Source organism: Charadrius vociferus, unplaced genomic scaffold (assembly GCF_000708025.1).
Source record: "Charadrius vociferus isolate BGI_N301 unplaced genomic scaffold, ASM70802v2 scaffold423, whole genome shotgun sequence".
In the NCBI taxonomy this organism is placed as follows: Eukaryota; Metazoa; Chordata; class Aves; order Charadriiformes; family Charadriidae; genus Charadrius; species Charadrius vociferus.
Genome location: NW_009648149.1, coordinates 3,579,399 through 3,595,958, shown reverse-complemented (window position 1 = coordinate 3,595,958; position 16,560 = coordinate 3,579,399). Strand labels below are relative to the sequence as shown.

Genomic DNA, 16,560 nt, shown 5'->3' with positions numbered 1-16,560 from the left:
AAACTTAGTATATGATGTCTCTCATGTTTCTCATGTTAAATGTCCAGAGAGAAAAAAATCCTGTTAGCGATCCTTGCATTTACTGTGGATCACCATTTGACAAATCTCGTGTAATCCGATTAAAATGTTTTTTTCTTAACAGGTAGTTTTTATTTGCACTGAGTATTTGAAGTTTCTTCACAGTTCACATTGCAGCTGAAAATTCAAATCATTACCTGGTGAACAATCTTGCTGAACGCTTCTTGGAGTTTACCATGAATAGTAGATAGCTTCTTGGCATCTCTATTAGCTTCATGAATAGGAATAAGGACTTTGTAAACCTCATTAACTGCTTCATACATGCCAGCCTACAAAAATAAGGTCCATCAGATTGCTCCATCAATTCAACAGCAAGAATGATACATACTACCAGCATTTAAATTACAATACTGCAAAACGAAAAGGTGGCACTGTGATGTAATCAGCACCTTTTTTTTTAAGTTATACCCAGATGTGAGCGGAATAAAATCCCCAGTCACCTTTGGAACCAACAGCCTCCTGCATTACACACTGCTACTAATAAATGCGCTTATTAACAGAATCAAAACCAGGATATTTTAGATGGATACATGCACAAGAACACAACAAGCTAAATAGGATCCTAACCAAATCTATAAGAATGAAAAATGAAAGCTTAAGGGCACAGTAAAGCTCATTCTATCTAGTGCATCTTCAACCTAAGTGACTTCTACATCCAACTTTTGGGACTCCGTGAGATGGGATTTGTGAAGTTTCCTTAGGATGTCTCTAAGGGAGGGGATCCAGCCCACCGCAGGCACAGACACTGCATCGCATGGCTTAGCCAGCCCACAGCAGGGGTTCTAGGTCTTTGCTCTGGAGTCGTTGCTGCCTGTACTTAAACCCACTGGATGATGTTTCATATTGCGTCGTGGGAAATAATTCGCTTGCTCTCCTTGGGTTTTGATGGATACACTACTACCAGCTCATTAACACTGCTCACATAAAGCTCTCAGCCAACTCATTCTGAAGAGGAGGAAAAACATTACAGCCTTTCTTTACTGTTGTGAATTCCCAAATGTGCAGCGTTGAAGTGAAAGACACTGGAAACACACAGAGGCCTCTCAGTCCCAGATCCCGCTCTTTGCACAGTTTACTCCAGAGGGCAAACCGAGCTGCCTTGAACAACTAAAACTCCCAATGCTCCATGCAAATTAAGTGGTTAAAATAGAGTTATACACAGAGAAAATATTTTCCTTCATACTGCCCATAAGATTGCTGAAGAAGATAGGTAAAGAAATTAAAGTCTTCTACCATGGAAAAAGACGCTGCAGCCTGTTCCAGCAATCCCACCAGACCAGCTTCTGTAAAATACTTCCCAGAACAGATACCTTCTTCATCTGGTGATACAACATCATCAGAAACTGCTGACTCTTCCAAAACATTAGAAGATATGTTCTAAGGAAATATAATGTAGACAAAATATTTTTACTGTTTAAACAACATTCAAACCTCTCAATACTTTGAAAGCCAGCTGGTTTTCAATCAAATCCTAAAATTTTAAAGAGGCAGCTTTCACATGCATTTTCTTTCATTTCCTTCTGAACTAGCACGGTACTTCAGCACGTGCTTAAACTGACCAGACTGGACCACCTACACATTCAAAGCTGAGTATGTGCTTGTTTGCTCTACTCGGTATTGTCCTGCTTAACATTACTTAACATTACTAGTCACAGGAACCGCTTTCATCAACGGCACCCGCTATGAAATGGTCAGACCAAAACCAACAGAGTAAGTGCAGTATGAGTATACAGGCGGAGTAATTCCCAGCACGTGGAGATACTCAGTATCTCAGCACCAGATGACAAAGCCTAAAAATACATTACGGAGGAAAATTCCTACCTGAAATGTAACACACCCTACAGGGAGGTATTTTCGGTCTTCCAGCATGCTTAGATATTCAGCCACCAAGGCTGCAGAGTGGACCAGGCACTGGGCTGATTCGGCATGATTGCTCCTCTCGGAGTGCTTTCCAGCCATGTTCTGCAGCCACGTCAGGCGCAGGTCAGGGGAATTCTGATAGCCCTTTGCAATCCTAATAGAAAAGAAAACTTCTGTGATTAGTATTTAGTTACTTCTCCTTCAATAACAACCACCCTCCGTGCTAGGCTATACAGAAAGACATGAAATAAGAAGTGATATAGATGGAAAGTTACCCTAAATTACTTCACAGATTTCTGAGCCAGTTAGTGGCAGGTGAGCAACAGCAGCTACCCCCCTGATGGCAGAATGCTTTTATGGGTGACTGCTGAAGCTCTGGACCAAAGCTCGAATTTCACTTGGAGACAGGTAGTAAGCCAAAGATGTGGGACGATCTGAGCAGACCTGCCTGGTTGCTTATGACAAAACCTCTGCCGTCTTCTAAGAAGCCTTCACGACCATTCGTGCAAACACCATGCAATTTGGTAGTTGGGATCTTAACATGGCTCTGGAATATCTTTTGCATATGGAGACCACCGTATGTACCACCACCAAAAAGCCTTTTGCACAAGCAGGTCCTGGAAGAGCCTTAAGTTTTCCCTGATGCAAGCAGGGAGAGTTGTCTTTACTCAGGTGGAGGATGAGATTGTCAGAGACTGCTGGGGAATGGAAACTCCTTTTCTCCAAGATAAGTTACATAAATGCCAAACACCACATTCAAACACAACAGACAGGTACGTATTGGTCCATGAGCACTATAAGGGCTCAAATGTGCAACATCTGAGTCCAAAAGCAAAGAGCAAGTTTGGTTGGAACTGGGCTGGTTCCAGAGGAAAAGTGAATCGTGACAAGCAGTGTAAAACAGGTTTAAACTTAAAGTAAAGTAATTGCTAATCAAAAAGAAGTAATCAAAGTTCACAGCAATACAATACCTCACACTCTAAATACAGGAAGTGCAGTAGGCACAAAAATTTGTTCGAGCACCGTGTGGAGCACTGACATCTACCGTCCCTACAGTGCAATGGTTATAAACTCTACCTGTACATCAGGTCAATCAGCATTTCTGGATCTTCCTGGTGCTCCTTCATCTTAACTGTGTCCGAGAGGATCATATGGAGGTTGAACACTAGATCCTGGACCTGTAAAATATATACCGCTGCAATGAACTGGCAATGGAATCTGAGCTACATAATGCTATGTTTGGACCACAGTCACTCTGACCCTTTGTGTGTTCGAACCTTGGTGTCCGAATTGATCAGAAACCTGAGTTTTATGTACTCAGGTGATTAAAAAAAAAAAATGTACCTCCTTCAGGGAATACATGCAACTTCCAGCTATAGATGGAGGTTTAAGAACAGACTGTTAATGAACTACATATTACTTCTCTTTTACCTGATCAGGAAATGTTGTCTCCCTAAGCTCCAGATCTTCTTCAGCATATGTCAAAATAGTCTTCAGGGAACGTCTCAAAAATTCCTCATTGAAGTTCTGGGATGTCCCCACCAGGGATGAGAGCGACATGGTCACCTGCATTTTCACTCTGGCAAAGTTCTGCAACAGAGAAATTATTATTATATTTCAACAACCTGGAAATACTGCAACAGTCTGCTGCAACATCACTGTTCTGATCATTGCACCCTCCTCCTGACAGACACCTGATACAAAAGAGAAAACACAAGTTTTGTGAAAAGGACTGTCACAGAGCAGTGGTTACAATAAACCTCTGGTGCTGCTGACTTCATAATCTGATGACAGCATTATTAACTTCCAAGTGAAGGTTATCCTGCAAAAGTTTTAGTTTTCTCTCCTTCTCCCTGGTCTCCTCCCAAGCACCCTGAACAGGATGATGTGCAACTCCCTCTCGTGAACACAACCTTCATTCCAAACACTTTCTTTTGCTTTGGTCAAGCCTAACAACTGGAGGCACCATCACCTCATTGCTATCAACCCACTAACGGTCCCTGGGCCCAGAACCAGTGGGTCCCTCCAGTTCTGCTACTCACCACAGGGGACTGTAACCAAAGCAGTGCAAAGATGTCTGGAGGAGCGCTTTGTAGCACATAGCTACACGTCTGCCTGCAAAGTACCAACTGGAAGAGTTAAGGCTGGGAATGTTCTTGACAATTTAAAGTCCACATGGGTGAGTCAAGCTAAGATGTAATTGGAGGTAAGATCTGAATGAAAACAAAATCCCAGCATTGCTACCTCACCTCCACTAACCTCCCTTTCAGAAAGGACTCACATATTAGCTGTGCCACAGGAAGGGCTGCGTGGCTGTTTCTGCTCTCACCTAGAGGCGTGCCAAAGCAAGGCAGAGGGAGTTCCTCCAAACAGCCCCTCGTGTGCAAACTGTCCAATCTGGAGAGTACGCCAACCTTCCAAACTGCCAGGTTTGGAACCTCTCACAGTGGATGTTCCAGGTGGGACTCTGCATCTCTCTAGAAACCAACATGAGAGGCAGCTTGCCTGCAAAGCCATTCTGGGCGTACAGGTCAGACTGGAGACTGGACACTCCTGCTATGCACCGGCCAACAGTGTGAGGTACTGCAAGATCAGGAGCTCGGCAAAGTCATGTCGCTCCTGCGTGCCTCTCTTCCCTTTGCACGTCAGGCTCGTTTCAACGGTAAGACCTCCAACAGCCCTTCTCCCACAGGAATACACAGAGCTTCATCCGGCGGTCCCCAACCAGTTCACATGTAATAACCTAATGAAGTGCAGCAGGATACTCACGTTCCCAATCTCAAAGTTTTGCCTCATCAGAAGGTAAAGAGAGGCACTCGCATGCGACCGTATCGTGCTGATACTGCTGCTACAGTGTCTCAGGAGCCTCAGGCACAGATCTGCACACTGCTCAGTCTCTTCTTCAAACAGCAGTTCAGGGAACTTGAAAAACAGCACATGAGAAAATTAGTGCTTGGACAGATGGGAACAAGCACTCAGACAAAAAGGCCAGGGCAATCCTCAGCAACGAGCACGCACTGGCATTAGAGGAAGTCCAATCCCCTCTGTTTTGAGGGGAATGATGCTAGTTTGAGTCACTTCACTTTTACAGTAAGGCGAAAGCAGGCTCACTAGCAGCACTGGAAGGCAACTCCTGTTGCCCCCCCACCTGCCCCCACAACTTGCTCCTACATCTACACTTTTAGACCGATTTACATCAGTTCCAAAAACTCAGGCTTAAAACCTGGAGCTTTTCCCAGTATAACCACAGAAACTGGGAAATTGTTTAAATTATGGGTCCAGCAAAACAAATCCATTTTAATTGAATTTCATACAGCTTAAATTCCACCTGTGCTTTGTGTTCCCTACTGTCTAGGTACCTCTGCCCACTTACCACTGGTGCATGCAGGAACCCACACCACACTCGGGCCGTGCGAACTGTACCTTTGTGTGCAGATGTCAAACCCAAAGTGCATAAATATGGGTACTGATAATGAGCCACACTTCCTGAAATCTAATATTGCACGAAATAATAAATGCTTAGTGAAGCGCAAGGAAGAAAATAGCCCCATCCTCCAGCAGTGCTGCTCGGGATATATAACAGCGTCCGCAGAGAATTCACCTTTGAAACCAAAGCCCTCTGTGTGGCGAAGCAGTGTTGGAGATAAAGTGCACTTTGGTTGCAGGCCATGCTGTGCAGAAGCACTTTCAGCACTCCGCCGAGGATACTCTCTTTGGACTCCGTCACAGAAACAGTCTGCAGTCAAAAGTAAACCAAGAGTTGCATGAGCAAAAATTATCCTCCTGTGTAAGTCTGTGCGTGTGTAAGAGAGAATAACTCTGCTGAAAAACCCTTTGGCGTGGAGAAATTACCCACTTAGCCAGGCCTGCAAAACAGTCACATTACTGAATCAGCCCCCAGCTAACACAAACCCGACCCACGCGCTGAAGCCAGCGGAACGATGGTGCATTCCACCCGATGAGACCTTTGGGGACCTTGTTCTAGCAGAGGGAAAGCCTGCAGCTGGCCTCTAGGTGGATTATTCAGGCGCAAGGTGCGACCCCTGGGTCCCTCTGCAGCTCAGAGGCAGACGTGGCAACCTGCTCCTGCCTGCTTCCATCCCCTGCCCAGGTTTCATTTCTACCGAAAGCAGGGGACAAAACTGCCGTGTGTCCTCGCTCACCTGTGGGGAGTGAGGAAATAGCTGGGCTGTGCACACAGGCCAAGGAGCCTGGAAGCTTTCCTGCACCGTGCAAATTAACTATGGATACAGGAGGCTGACCTGGAACCCAATGACTTGGGGCAGATTTGAGAAGGACTAGAGGAATCAGTCAGAATAGCGCTTGGAAGTTTTTACAGTTCATTACTGAGGTTTCTGAATAACCACTTCTCATACTACAAAAAGTAAACAGCTTTCAAAAAGCCTGAAGGAAGCTACCGCAATGTAAAACCAGACCGTTTCAGGCTGAGGATTAGGAGAGGTTATTACCACCCTCCCTGCTGCAGCAGGGGAGTTGAACAGTTCCGACAGTGTTCAGGCAGTTAAGAGCAGCAGGAAGGTTTTGTTTAACAAAATGCTGCCTGGCCAGGTGATCGTAATGCTATTACATCTCTATTTCCTTATCGCCCTTACCTGTACAACTATCTCTAGTGTATCCAGAATAATCAGATTCGCTTCCGTTGCGAGATTTCCATCGATAAGTGCCTCATGTTCTATCTCTGCCCTTGATCTAATCAGAGAAAAGAAAGCAATAAAATTACTTTCTGTTTAAGAAACAGACCTACCTATTTTCCAGTTCAAAATATTTTCACGTTAGCAGAAACACACCCCCCCACCCCGGTCACAACGCATATATTTACTACTGGACAACACTACAAGGATATTTCAATGCATCCATTAAGAGGACAGGAAGAAAGACTTGTTCTTTTTACAAATACAAACTTACACAGGATTTACGTTCATCATGCTAGGAGAGATCAAGCTACTTTCTGACACTCCGTTACTCTCCCAGGAACACCGCAACAGTTTAGAATCAAAGTCCAACTCAAAACTGGTTTAGTAGCATCGTTAGGCATGCAACAGCACAATCAGGAACAGAACGTATGGTTTTATGTTATAGGCTATGGACACAAGGTGGTGCTACACGAGCTAGTAAATCTGCACTGCTGATCCCGGCACCTAGACTGGTTGTAGCACAGGGTGCGTACTGTGAGGGTGCGATCTTTGTCCGTTGGAGCTACGTTATATTACAGTTCTTGAAGAATATCATCCTCTCCAAGAAAAATGACACAATTTTGCCGGCATACGCCAGGCACTCACTTTCCTGGAAAGGCTTACAAAGTTCATGCACCCACTCACACCGGTAGAAATTCAGCAGCAACCACCTAATTTCAGTGGCACGAGTCGCACTTGGCAAAGACTCAGTAGTATATTTAAAGAGCCCAACTATGGCCTGTCCTACCACAGGTGCCACCTCCGACAGACTCATGCCAGGCCGAATCACAGCAGGAGCGTGACCCATGGGAATCAACAAAATCCAAGCAAAATACACACCAAAGGGGACGGCAGCTGACTCGGCTCTGGCACCTGTATTGCCGCAACCCTCCCCTGCCACACTCTGCTTCCTCTGGGAGCTGGGTCATACGCTCAGTATCTACTCTTCAGGCTCCAGAATATGGAGGCTCAGGGCCTGGCCCCATACAAAATAATACCATCTGCGTAAAATAATACCACCTGCAATTAGCTGCGCACAATTCTCGGTGTGCAAAGTCTTTCTTATTAGGTTTCAAAGGGCCAGACTCTACCTACGCATGCAGGACACGCTTGCAGTGCCATAGGAGTGGAGTGCGATGGACCCAGGTCACAGTAAGCAAGTATGGGTTAAAAAGCAGGTTTGTAGAGTTATCAAAGCGGATTATTTTGTGGGGTGAGATACCATCCTTTGACCATCAGGGTATTCCACAGCATGTACGTGAGGTCCTCCTGGGAAGATGAAAGGGCTCAGACCCAGTGCCAGCAGCGAACTGGGTTCTTCAGGCCAAATTTTAATCTGGTGTAGCTCTGTCCACAGCTCTGGAGTTGTGCCCAAGTGAAATTTATACCTACATCACTTCATTAGTAGGTTGAAACACACCGGTCACTTGGCTTTCCCAATGCCTCAACAGGACTGGGGTCTTGGACAAAAAGTCACTACTTGACATAACAAGAGATTACATTGTTGTGTTGGACAAAGCAATTAGAAGCTGTGAAGATGTACTTTCAACTTCAGGAATTGTCAACGTCTTCAAGGGTAAAATTTGGCCTGCCCTCCACCCAGGCTCTGAAGACCCCAATCTCCAGTTTCTTCAGAGCTTCATTTGGGCTGAGATCGCTTTCCTAGGATTAGGAACATTTATTTTGCTGGGAGGATGGAGATTGCAGGTTGCAGTTTGAGGAAACAGAAAACGTGCACAGCGAAGCTCAAACACAACTCCTGAGCCCTCCAGATCAAACCACACCAAAAGAGGGCATGTTAAAGGAAATGGGTGTCATAAGCAAAAAGAGGCTCATTCCAATCAGTTGCACACACACACTGAAAACTTCTGCCAAGCATCACAAACAACGCTGTGATGACTGAGTCTGCAGATGTACAAAACGGCAATTTGTAAGAACTGCACACCAATGCTACAGTACCTGGCTGGTTTGTGGCTTCTAAAAGCACAGCACATGTGGAAAAACAATCAAAGTGATGGATTAGGACAGGAAAGGAAAGCGAGCTTTGACAACTCCAGAATGCTCTTATGGAATAAAGGAAATATGACGTGAGGTATATATGCTATCTGTGAATACTGTTAATGGAACTTCTCTCTAAATTACAGCTTACTATAGGGTTTTAAGAAGGAATGGAATGTATCAGTCTCTTTAAATCTCATTGTAAAATCTAAGAAAGCAAGGGACAGCGGAAAAGCAAAGAGCTAGATAGGGCAGTGTTGGCCTACAAGCTACTTGCACACTGCCAGCCCTCTTCCGACTGAGGGCCCAAACCTGCTCACACGGGAGCTAAGGGAACTGCTGCCATTGACCTTCTACAGGGAGAGAGACCCTGCATTCTCACAGGCACTGTCACATTGTTAATGTGGAAGGATAAGGCAGAGTTACTTGTCAAGCTTTTCTGTGTTTTGACGCCAGTGAGTCATATCCTTTCTCCATCTCAAATTCTCTTGACTTCCAAATGCGCTCCCAGAAGGACTTCTCTCTGCAGGATAATATCAAAACAACAGCAGTCATCTAATGCTAATTTTTTCGCATGGGTAGCAACTCTAGATTTGTTCACAAGTGAGAGGTGACAGTAAACTGACTTCTTAAGAGCCCAAGGCTGTGGCCCTCACCCAAGAAAGATGTTAACATGGCTCCTAATTCTGTCACTGCTGAGTGAGGCAACTTCACGTGCAGCGGCTTTGTATGCAAGAGGGCAATGAGCAACGGAGACCACTTTGTGTGCCGCCGCGTGCCAGCTCACCATAGAGCTAACGGAGAGAGGCAGCTGAGACAACTCTAATCAGGGAGGCAGCTATCAGGGCTGGTAAGAGAAGCGCCTTCGTTGGACCACATAAGGAGCCTGTGTGTGGCAATCCTCAGCAGTCCGATATTGCTGTCCTCAACTGGCACACAGTAATGTTCTCAGGGTGGTTCCTAGACCCACCTTCCGACCTCACGGTCTTTTATGTCTTTATTCTCACTGCTGAGAGGGCAGGGGAATTTCAAGTAATAAAGGCAACCAGGCCAGATTAAGGAAAAAAAAAAAATAAACCAAAGGTTCCCATCTCTCTGAAGTGATTCATTAATTATGGCTCCAAAATATTTACTCAGCTTAGCCTACAATGACTGTTTCACATGTGCCAGCACGCCTGTGGCAGAGTAGGAGACAAAACCACAGTTCTGATTCTTGTCCTAAGCCCTGGGCCATCCTTCCTCCCAAACAACACAAACAGCAAAAATCATCAGAAGGTGCTTGTTACCCCAACCACTGGCTATTTCAAGCCTCATTAAGTTAGCAGAAATAGCCAGGCATTTTCAGAGCTATCAAAGCAAGATCAGGCAGTTTGTTTTCCACTCTGATCCTTGCACAGGACACCCTAGAAGGCGTCTCTGAAAGGTGCTACACTGGAAGAAGTTCAGGCAAGAACACCCCATAAATGAGACATGATCACATGTACACTAAAGCAATCAAGTAAAAAACTGCCTGTAGATGGTAAGTTCCATCTACAGGGAGTTTATTTAGGAAAAGTGTAGAAATTCTGCAGACCCAGTGAAGCATGCTGCAAACAGCTTTTTCTAGGGGCTCCTTTGTTTGAAAATCCTGATGGGTAGTATCCCACACCATGGATGGGTGTAAGTAATTGTTGGGGATGGGAGTAGCGGATTTTGGAAAAAGGGGACCGCCCAGAAGACTTCTTTACTCACCTAGCTGTCCTCTGCTTCTTCGGACCATTTCCTGCCTTGCCCCTATGCTTCCCAAAATAGCTTCTTCAAGTTTGGCTCTCATGTCTTTCGACTTCTTGAATGTCAGGCTGTTCATTCTTTCAAATACTTTCTTGCCCTGCAAGTTTCAAACGAGACCATAAGGGAAGATTCTTTCAATGTGGGATATTTTCTAAGCATTAACAACTCAAAATATCTTTCCTGTTTAAAGACATACAGCAGGAAAGGAATATAGGTTTTGTTGCTAGCTAGACAATCTACCCAGACTCCAACATCGCTACAGAAAACTCTCTTCTTGTTGATAGTAAGCAATATGGCCAAGAGTTATCCCCTTTCCCTGCAGCAGTTCCCAGATGAGTAGCAAGCAGCACGAACTGCTTCAGAAGCGAAACAAGGCACAGACATTTCCATGGCTGAAAAGTAAACATGGAAAAAGGCTAGAGGCTGCACAGAGACTTGCTCAGCCTTGGGATTTTGAATACAGGAAATACTTAGGAGAAAGCAGGAAATGCCTTTCTGCAGTCGTGTAAAGAATGGGGGTATAAAGTTCCTCGGCAGGGCCTAGAAGGAACTTCAGGAGGTTTAAACAATATAGCAGTACCTTGTACTCAAAGCAGGATACACAAAGATAAAGCAAATCCAGCAGGCGATTGAGCTGCAACACTGACAGGTCTGTGAACCATTTCTGCAAGACGCTTTCATCCGCGTTCTTGAGCACCCACAGGAGACAGATCAGAAGGCTGCGGCTGGACTCTGTTGAGAAGGTGGAGTGCTGCCTGCCACCCTAAAATAGACAAGTCAAGACATTTGCCACATGGTATTTCACATCCATACACTTCAGTCATCACCAACAGGATCTGCATCAGCTACCACCCCAGCCTAAATAATTACCAAATAGGAACAGAAGGTGAATAGGCATTTTTAACTAACAACCAGGAGAAGACACACATCTCTCTTTCTCAACCCAACAGCCCAGTGGAACCCACAGATAGTCAAGCCACAAGAGAGAAGCAGCAGTTTGAACCAAAATAATCACATTGTCTGAATGAGTTTCCGCTCAGGCAGCAAATACCAACTTCCCTCAAGGTGCCTTTAATAACCTCCAGCAGGTTAACAGTTAAGCAGAGGGTGTCCGTTCACTATCTCAGGTATGTATCTGTGTCTCACTTTAAGTGCACATAAAACCCAGCAAAATGGGGTCCTGATGCAGGAGTAAAGGGAGGAGCAGCGAGAAATGGAAGGGCCTGCCTGCTACTGGAATCAGGAGGACTCCCTCCCTGTGCAGAGAACAGGGAAAGGGCCCATTTATGTCTTCAGCTAGGTGGGATTTAGATGGGGTGGGAGTTTTTGCTTAGGGCTTAGAGCTCATAATGACCAATGCACTCCACACAGCTTTTATCAGGTTGTTTCAGAAAAAGAGAACCCTTATCAGAAACGAGAAGTTTTCCATTTTCTGAGGTTTGTTGATTTTTATCCCCGCTTGGCATTTTCTTATACCTTCTCTGAGAGAGGCACAACAACATGCAAACGAGATCTGTTTCCCCCTTGTCTTTCACCCTCTGCCTCCCTGTGTAACACCCAGCTGCAGGCTGATACGATTCCCTACCACATGATCAGCCCCACAGGACCCGCACGCGTAAATATTTGCTTGTTGACACAGACTGAGGGTCAAGGAATAGGGAGAGATGGCTTCGTACCGATGAGGCGAGTAGAAAACTGCTGGGCCGGGTGAGCTGAGGGACCGATGTTCCTGCGATGGCCATGGCAACCGTCTGGCTTATCATGCTTCCACCCTCACTTTCGTAATCATCAACAGCGACGCAGCTCGGCCTCCCTCGCTGATTGTGACTCTCTGCCAGGAAACACACGCATCTAGTCAATCCCCAAATTCAAAGTTTCTCTCCCCAGCCTCCCTCCGCAGTGCTAGTTTCACTGAACTGTCTGGGAATGCAAACTGAAAATCATCACGCTCACGGGGTCCTGCGAGTAAGCAGGATTATTATTTGAGGTCACGCAAAGCAAAGAAAACAACAATTTTCAAACACAACCTACACAACCTCAGTATCTAGGATCCTTCTGAAAAGAGACCTTTTGTCCCTTTGAATACTTCACTGCAAATCCTTACTTGCAGCTTTATTGTGTCATTAAACTCAAAGGATGTAGATGACAACTCCAAATTCCAAACTATTCCCAATTGGACTCCCTGCCCTGGTTTGAAATAACCCACCCCTGCTGCTCCTCAGGACACTTTGCAAAGCACCCCTGAAATGAAAAGCTGATGGAGCACACACTAAGAGGAAGAAAACGAACTCTGCTTATCTTTTGGAACTGTTATGAGAATTGTACAGTACGTGGGGTGACTTTTTAAGCAGGTCAGACACAGAGGAAGGTTGGCTACGCATATACGGCATCCAGCCAGATGTAAACTAAAATGCATTGCTCATTTTTCGCTTCATGCAAACAAGTGGGCAAACGCAGCTTTTGAGTGTTAACAGTCATTGAAGATACACGCTGCAAATGCAGTTTAGGAAATGGATGCAAAAACATGTCGAAGTTATAATTCAGAAATAGAAACTATTTCATCCAACAGTAAGGGGCTCTGTAGTTCAGTTTTAGAACCCAAACGTTCGAGTCTTGTGAGCAGATGAATGTATATTGAAAGCGCAGAATATAAAATACCTGTGAAGTCATAAAGCTGAGGCACGGTTTCCATGATCACGCCAATCAGAGGTAGATAGAGCATTGCCACCCGGGCCTTTACCTGCGGGTCAGCGTACCGCGGATCCGAGTCGTGACTGGACAGTAAATTGTGTACCATATTGATGACCTTCTTATGCAATCCAAATAAACTGTTAAAAGAGAGTTGGGTCACACAGATTAGTTAATATCTTCAAAGCAAACTATACTTTGTAACTAAGGGGCTTCCAAAAAGAAAAAAAATCTGGGTTTTATTTTTAACTTCACATAAACTGCCATTACATGGATTTTTTGATCTCCCATGTATTTTACAAATGGCTGGTTTTCACTATGCCATATAAAACGTACAAAAAATATCTTGGGGAGCTGCACACCCAATATAATGTGAACACTTTCATATTTTCCATACAAAGCCCCAGCTCCTGCTATTGCTCAAGTATCGAGTCTCCTAAAGACCGTTAGAACTTAGAGAATATGGAAAACAGGGAGAGACACTTGAGAGGACAGTGGGTTTAGTGAAACTATTTGTTCTTTTTTTGTTTCTATTGAACACCATTTAGAGAGAGAAAAGCCCTCCTAAGATAGAACATTGCTTTTATCAAGCAATCAGGACGTTCCTGCTTCAGTTCCCCGACTTCCCACGTAATTATTCAACCAAATCAGTAGACAGATCAATAATTCGGAATAGAAAGTGTCAAAGAAATGGAGGGTAGAAGGAAAAACAGGAAAAAATGGCTTTCCTCATTATTAAGACGCAAACGATGGCAGGGCCCAAGCACCATCCCCTTTTGCAGGGCACCCTGCGGGAGCCTGCTCGGCGCTCGTGCCTTGAAAACACAAACTCCCCTGAATCTCTCAAGAACTCGCTCTGCTCCTTTCAATTCCCTCAGCCACCACGCAGAGAGGCAAAACTCTCTCAGAGCAAATAGCGGGTATCTCCGGAGCTATTTGCTTCCGTAGGCAAACCAGGCCAAGAAGGCAACTTTACCCCATGCATGAAGCAGCCAAGGAAGCTCATACATTATGCAGTAGCAAAAACATAAGCTTCAATGTTCAGACCTCAGGTATTAAAACAAGTGCTGAATTTCAGGCAGTATCCACTTTACCTGAAAAGTAGAGTTGAGTTCTGGTTAAAAAACAGACGAGAGGCCTTGACTGGATTGTTGGGGGGTTAAAATTATTTAAAAGACCCCAGTAGAGGTTAGGAGGACACTAGCTAGTTGTACCTCCACATCTTTCCTGTGTTTTTTTAATCAAGTCATAATGAGATCCTACAATTGCCTGTTTGTGTAATTAGTGAGACCCTTAACAACTAGGAAATGCTTATTTAAGTGACTGATTCCCTCAGATTAAGGTTAAAGAAAAGTCTTTGTATTATTTTGAAGGAGTGGCACCTAAGTTGGGTTTCTAACAGCTCAAGAGAAACTATCCTGCAGGCCACAGAACCGCGTATAGGGAAAACACACCCAAACGAAGCAGCGTAGTTCAAACCTAGGGCTACGTGGATTTCTTTCTCACTTTTCCAGAACAGAGCAGGTACCGAGGCAGATCGATCCATAGCAAAGAGGAGGAAATACAGCCCACTAATCTTTCTGGCCGATAACGCAATGAATTGATCTTGCCGCCCTCCAACCATCCCCTCTCTTATCTCAGCCCTGGCCTGAATTTGTGTCAACACCGCACACTTTTGGAAAACTGACTTTTGTCGCCGAATACTGAGGGCCAAATTCCGATTTTCTCACTTCTGTCCTGCAACATCAGCCAACATGGGCAACATGGGCGCTATGAAACGAGGAATATGAGTTAATAACCAAAGCACCACAGCACTGTTTGCAGAGTCAATCTGTTCGGGGTCTAGCTGCTTGGACTCGCGCTCTGTAACTGTCACATCCCGCTGCCTGCCTTCATCTGCACGCTGCCTTCTCTTTTAGACTGGAAGTGCTCTGGAGGAGGACTGTAAGGTACCGTGTTACTGTACAGCACAGAGGGATCTATCTAACACAACACCTTCAGGCACCGCAGTCTTTTCTGCCCAACTCAGTCCAAAGAGTTCTTACAAAACGGGTGAGCTAAAATTTAACATATTTTGCTAATGGAGCAAAAAGAGCAAGGCCAGAACACATTTAAGGCTCTGTATCACTATCGAGACCTAAGGAGAAGCTCCAACACAATAAGCAACTAGAAGGACATCCCTCTCCACTCCTGCTGCAGGATAATGTAACTGGGAACAATTCTGAGCTTTTTCCAATGGTGGCCAAAACATTTTAATGGCAGGCATGCCCGAACCCCCTACTAATAACCTGCTGATGGTAGTATATGATTGTTAAAAGTCTTCAGGCAAGGGAAAAGCAGATCTGAACAGACTGGTTTTACTTTATACGGTGGATCCACCAGGGCAAATGCAGAAGGTTGAAGCCTGAGAAGAGCTAATAAGGTGCAAACTACAAGTCATTCTGGAAAAAATTAAAAAACAAAAAAAGCGTTACTGGTACACGCCTCCACCAAAATTCACGTGCTTTGTTCAAAATGCATCTCCAGAGCTGAACTGGTTATCGGGGGCTTTTTCTGTCTAGACAAGGTTTGAGAGAGGAGCCGCCTCCCCAGCGAGCACCAGCAAGATTATGCCGATAGCTCCTTCATGCCGCTGGGCAGAGATTACCATCCTGGTCCAAGCTTAAGTGCTGAGAATAGCAAGGTGAGAGGGCTCAAGAGACAGGTGAGAACAGAAAGTTTGTGAAGAAGGGCAAATCAGGTCCAGTGACAGGACCTGATTTCTAACCAGTGAGCAGGATGTTCCTACGCTACAAAACAGGTTTCTGCAGACAGCGTATATAGGTAAAGATCTGCTGCTTTTTCCATTTCAGGCCAAACAAATGGGACTGCAGTGTGTTATGCACATATACAAGAAAATATTCTAATTTATGGCATCACTTTCTTCTGCAACAGGAAACAGAATGAATGTTTAACTCCTGAGACCTCTTGGTAAAGGGGCAGAATTAACCATGAATCATCAGCATTTGTCGACTCGGCTGATATTTTCGAGTCCACCTTGAGAAAAATGCCTGCAAGAGAACTTAGGACTGTGGAAGCAATCAATAATTTCCATTGAAACCCATTTTAAAGAGGCAAGGCAGAATACAGCCCTAAATAACACAAGTAACAGACTGGATGTCAGGACTATAGGCTACACTCCTTCAGAAAATTATTTGCTGCACAAGCCAGGCAAGTCACCGACAAACTCTGCATGCTTGACTCTATTTGTCTATTTATGTAACCCGCAGGGGCCTCATCAATGCATAATTTATGTTTAAAAAGAGCTGGGAGGACCACAGGCGAAATACATCGTAACATTTAAAACCACCAGCAAAAGAGACTTCCTAAATGTTGAAAATGATTTTCTTGTTACAATTGAGAAAAGCTATTTTCCCCTTAGAGCTCCAGCAGTGCCCCTGTGGCATCTGGGGGCTCCAGCAGGAACCTCTTT

General features: G+C 44.9%; 1 protein-coding gene across 1 annotated transcript in view; it reads right to left on the bottom strand.

Moving 5' to 3' along the window:
- The window catches only part of DOCK7 (dedicator of cytokinesis 7), a 104,013-nt gene that overhangs the window by 15,393 nt on the left and 72,060 nt on the right, over positions 1 to 16,560 (bottom strand). Inside the window, 13 exon segments of the mRNA XM_009884009.1 lie at positions 216 to 347; positions 1,312 to 1,455; positions 1,900 to 2,092; positions 3,016 to 3,116; positions 3,370 to 3,528; positions 4,708 to 4,860; positions 5,540 to 5,674; positions 6,552 to 6,648; positions 9,057 to 9,153; positions 10,362 to 10,497; positions 10,981 to 11,163; positions 12,077 to 12,231; positions 13,059 to 13,228. Of these exon segments, the coding sequence (XP_009882311.1) occupies positions 216 to 347; positions 1,312 to 1,455; positions 1,900 to 2,092; positions 3,016 to 3,116; positions 3,370 to 3,528; positions 4,708 to 4,860; positions 5,540 to 5,674; positions 6,552 to 6,648; positions 9,057 to 9,153; positions 10,362 to 10,497; positions 10,981 to 11,163; positions 12,077 to 12,231; positions 13,059 to 13,228 (1,855 nt within the window).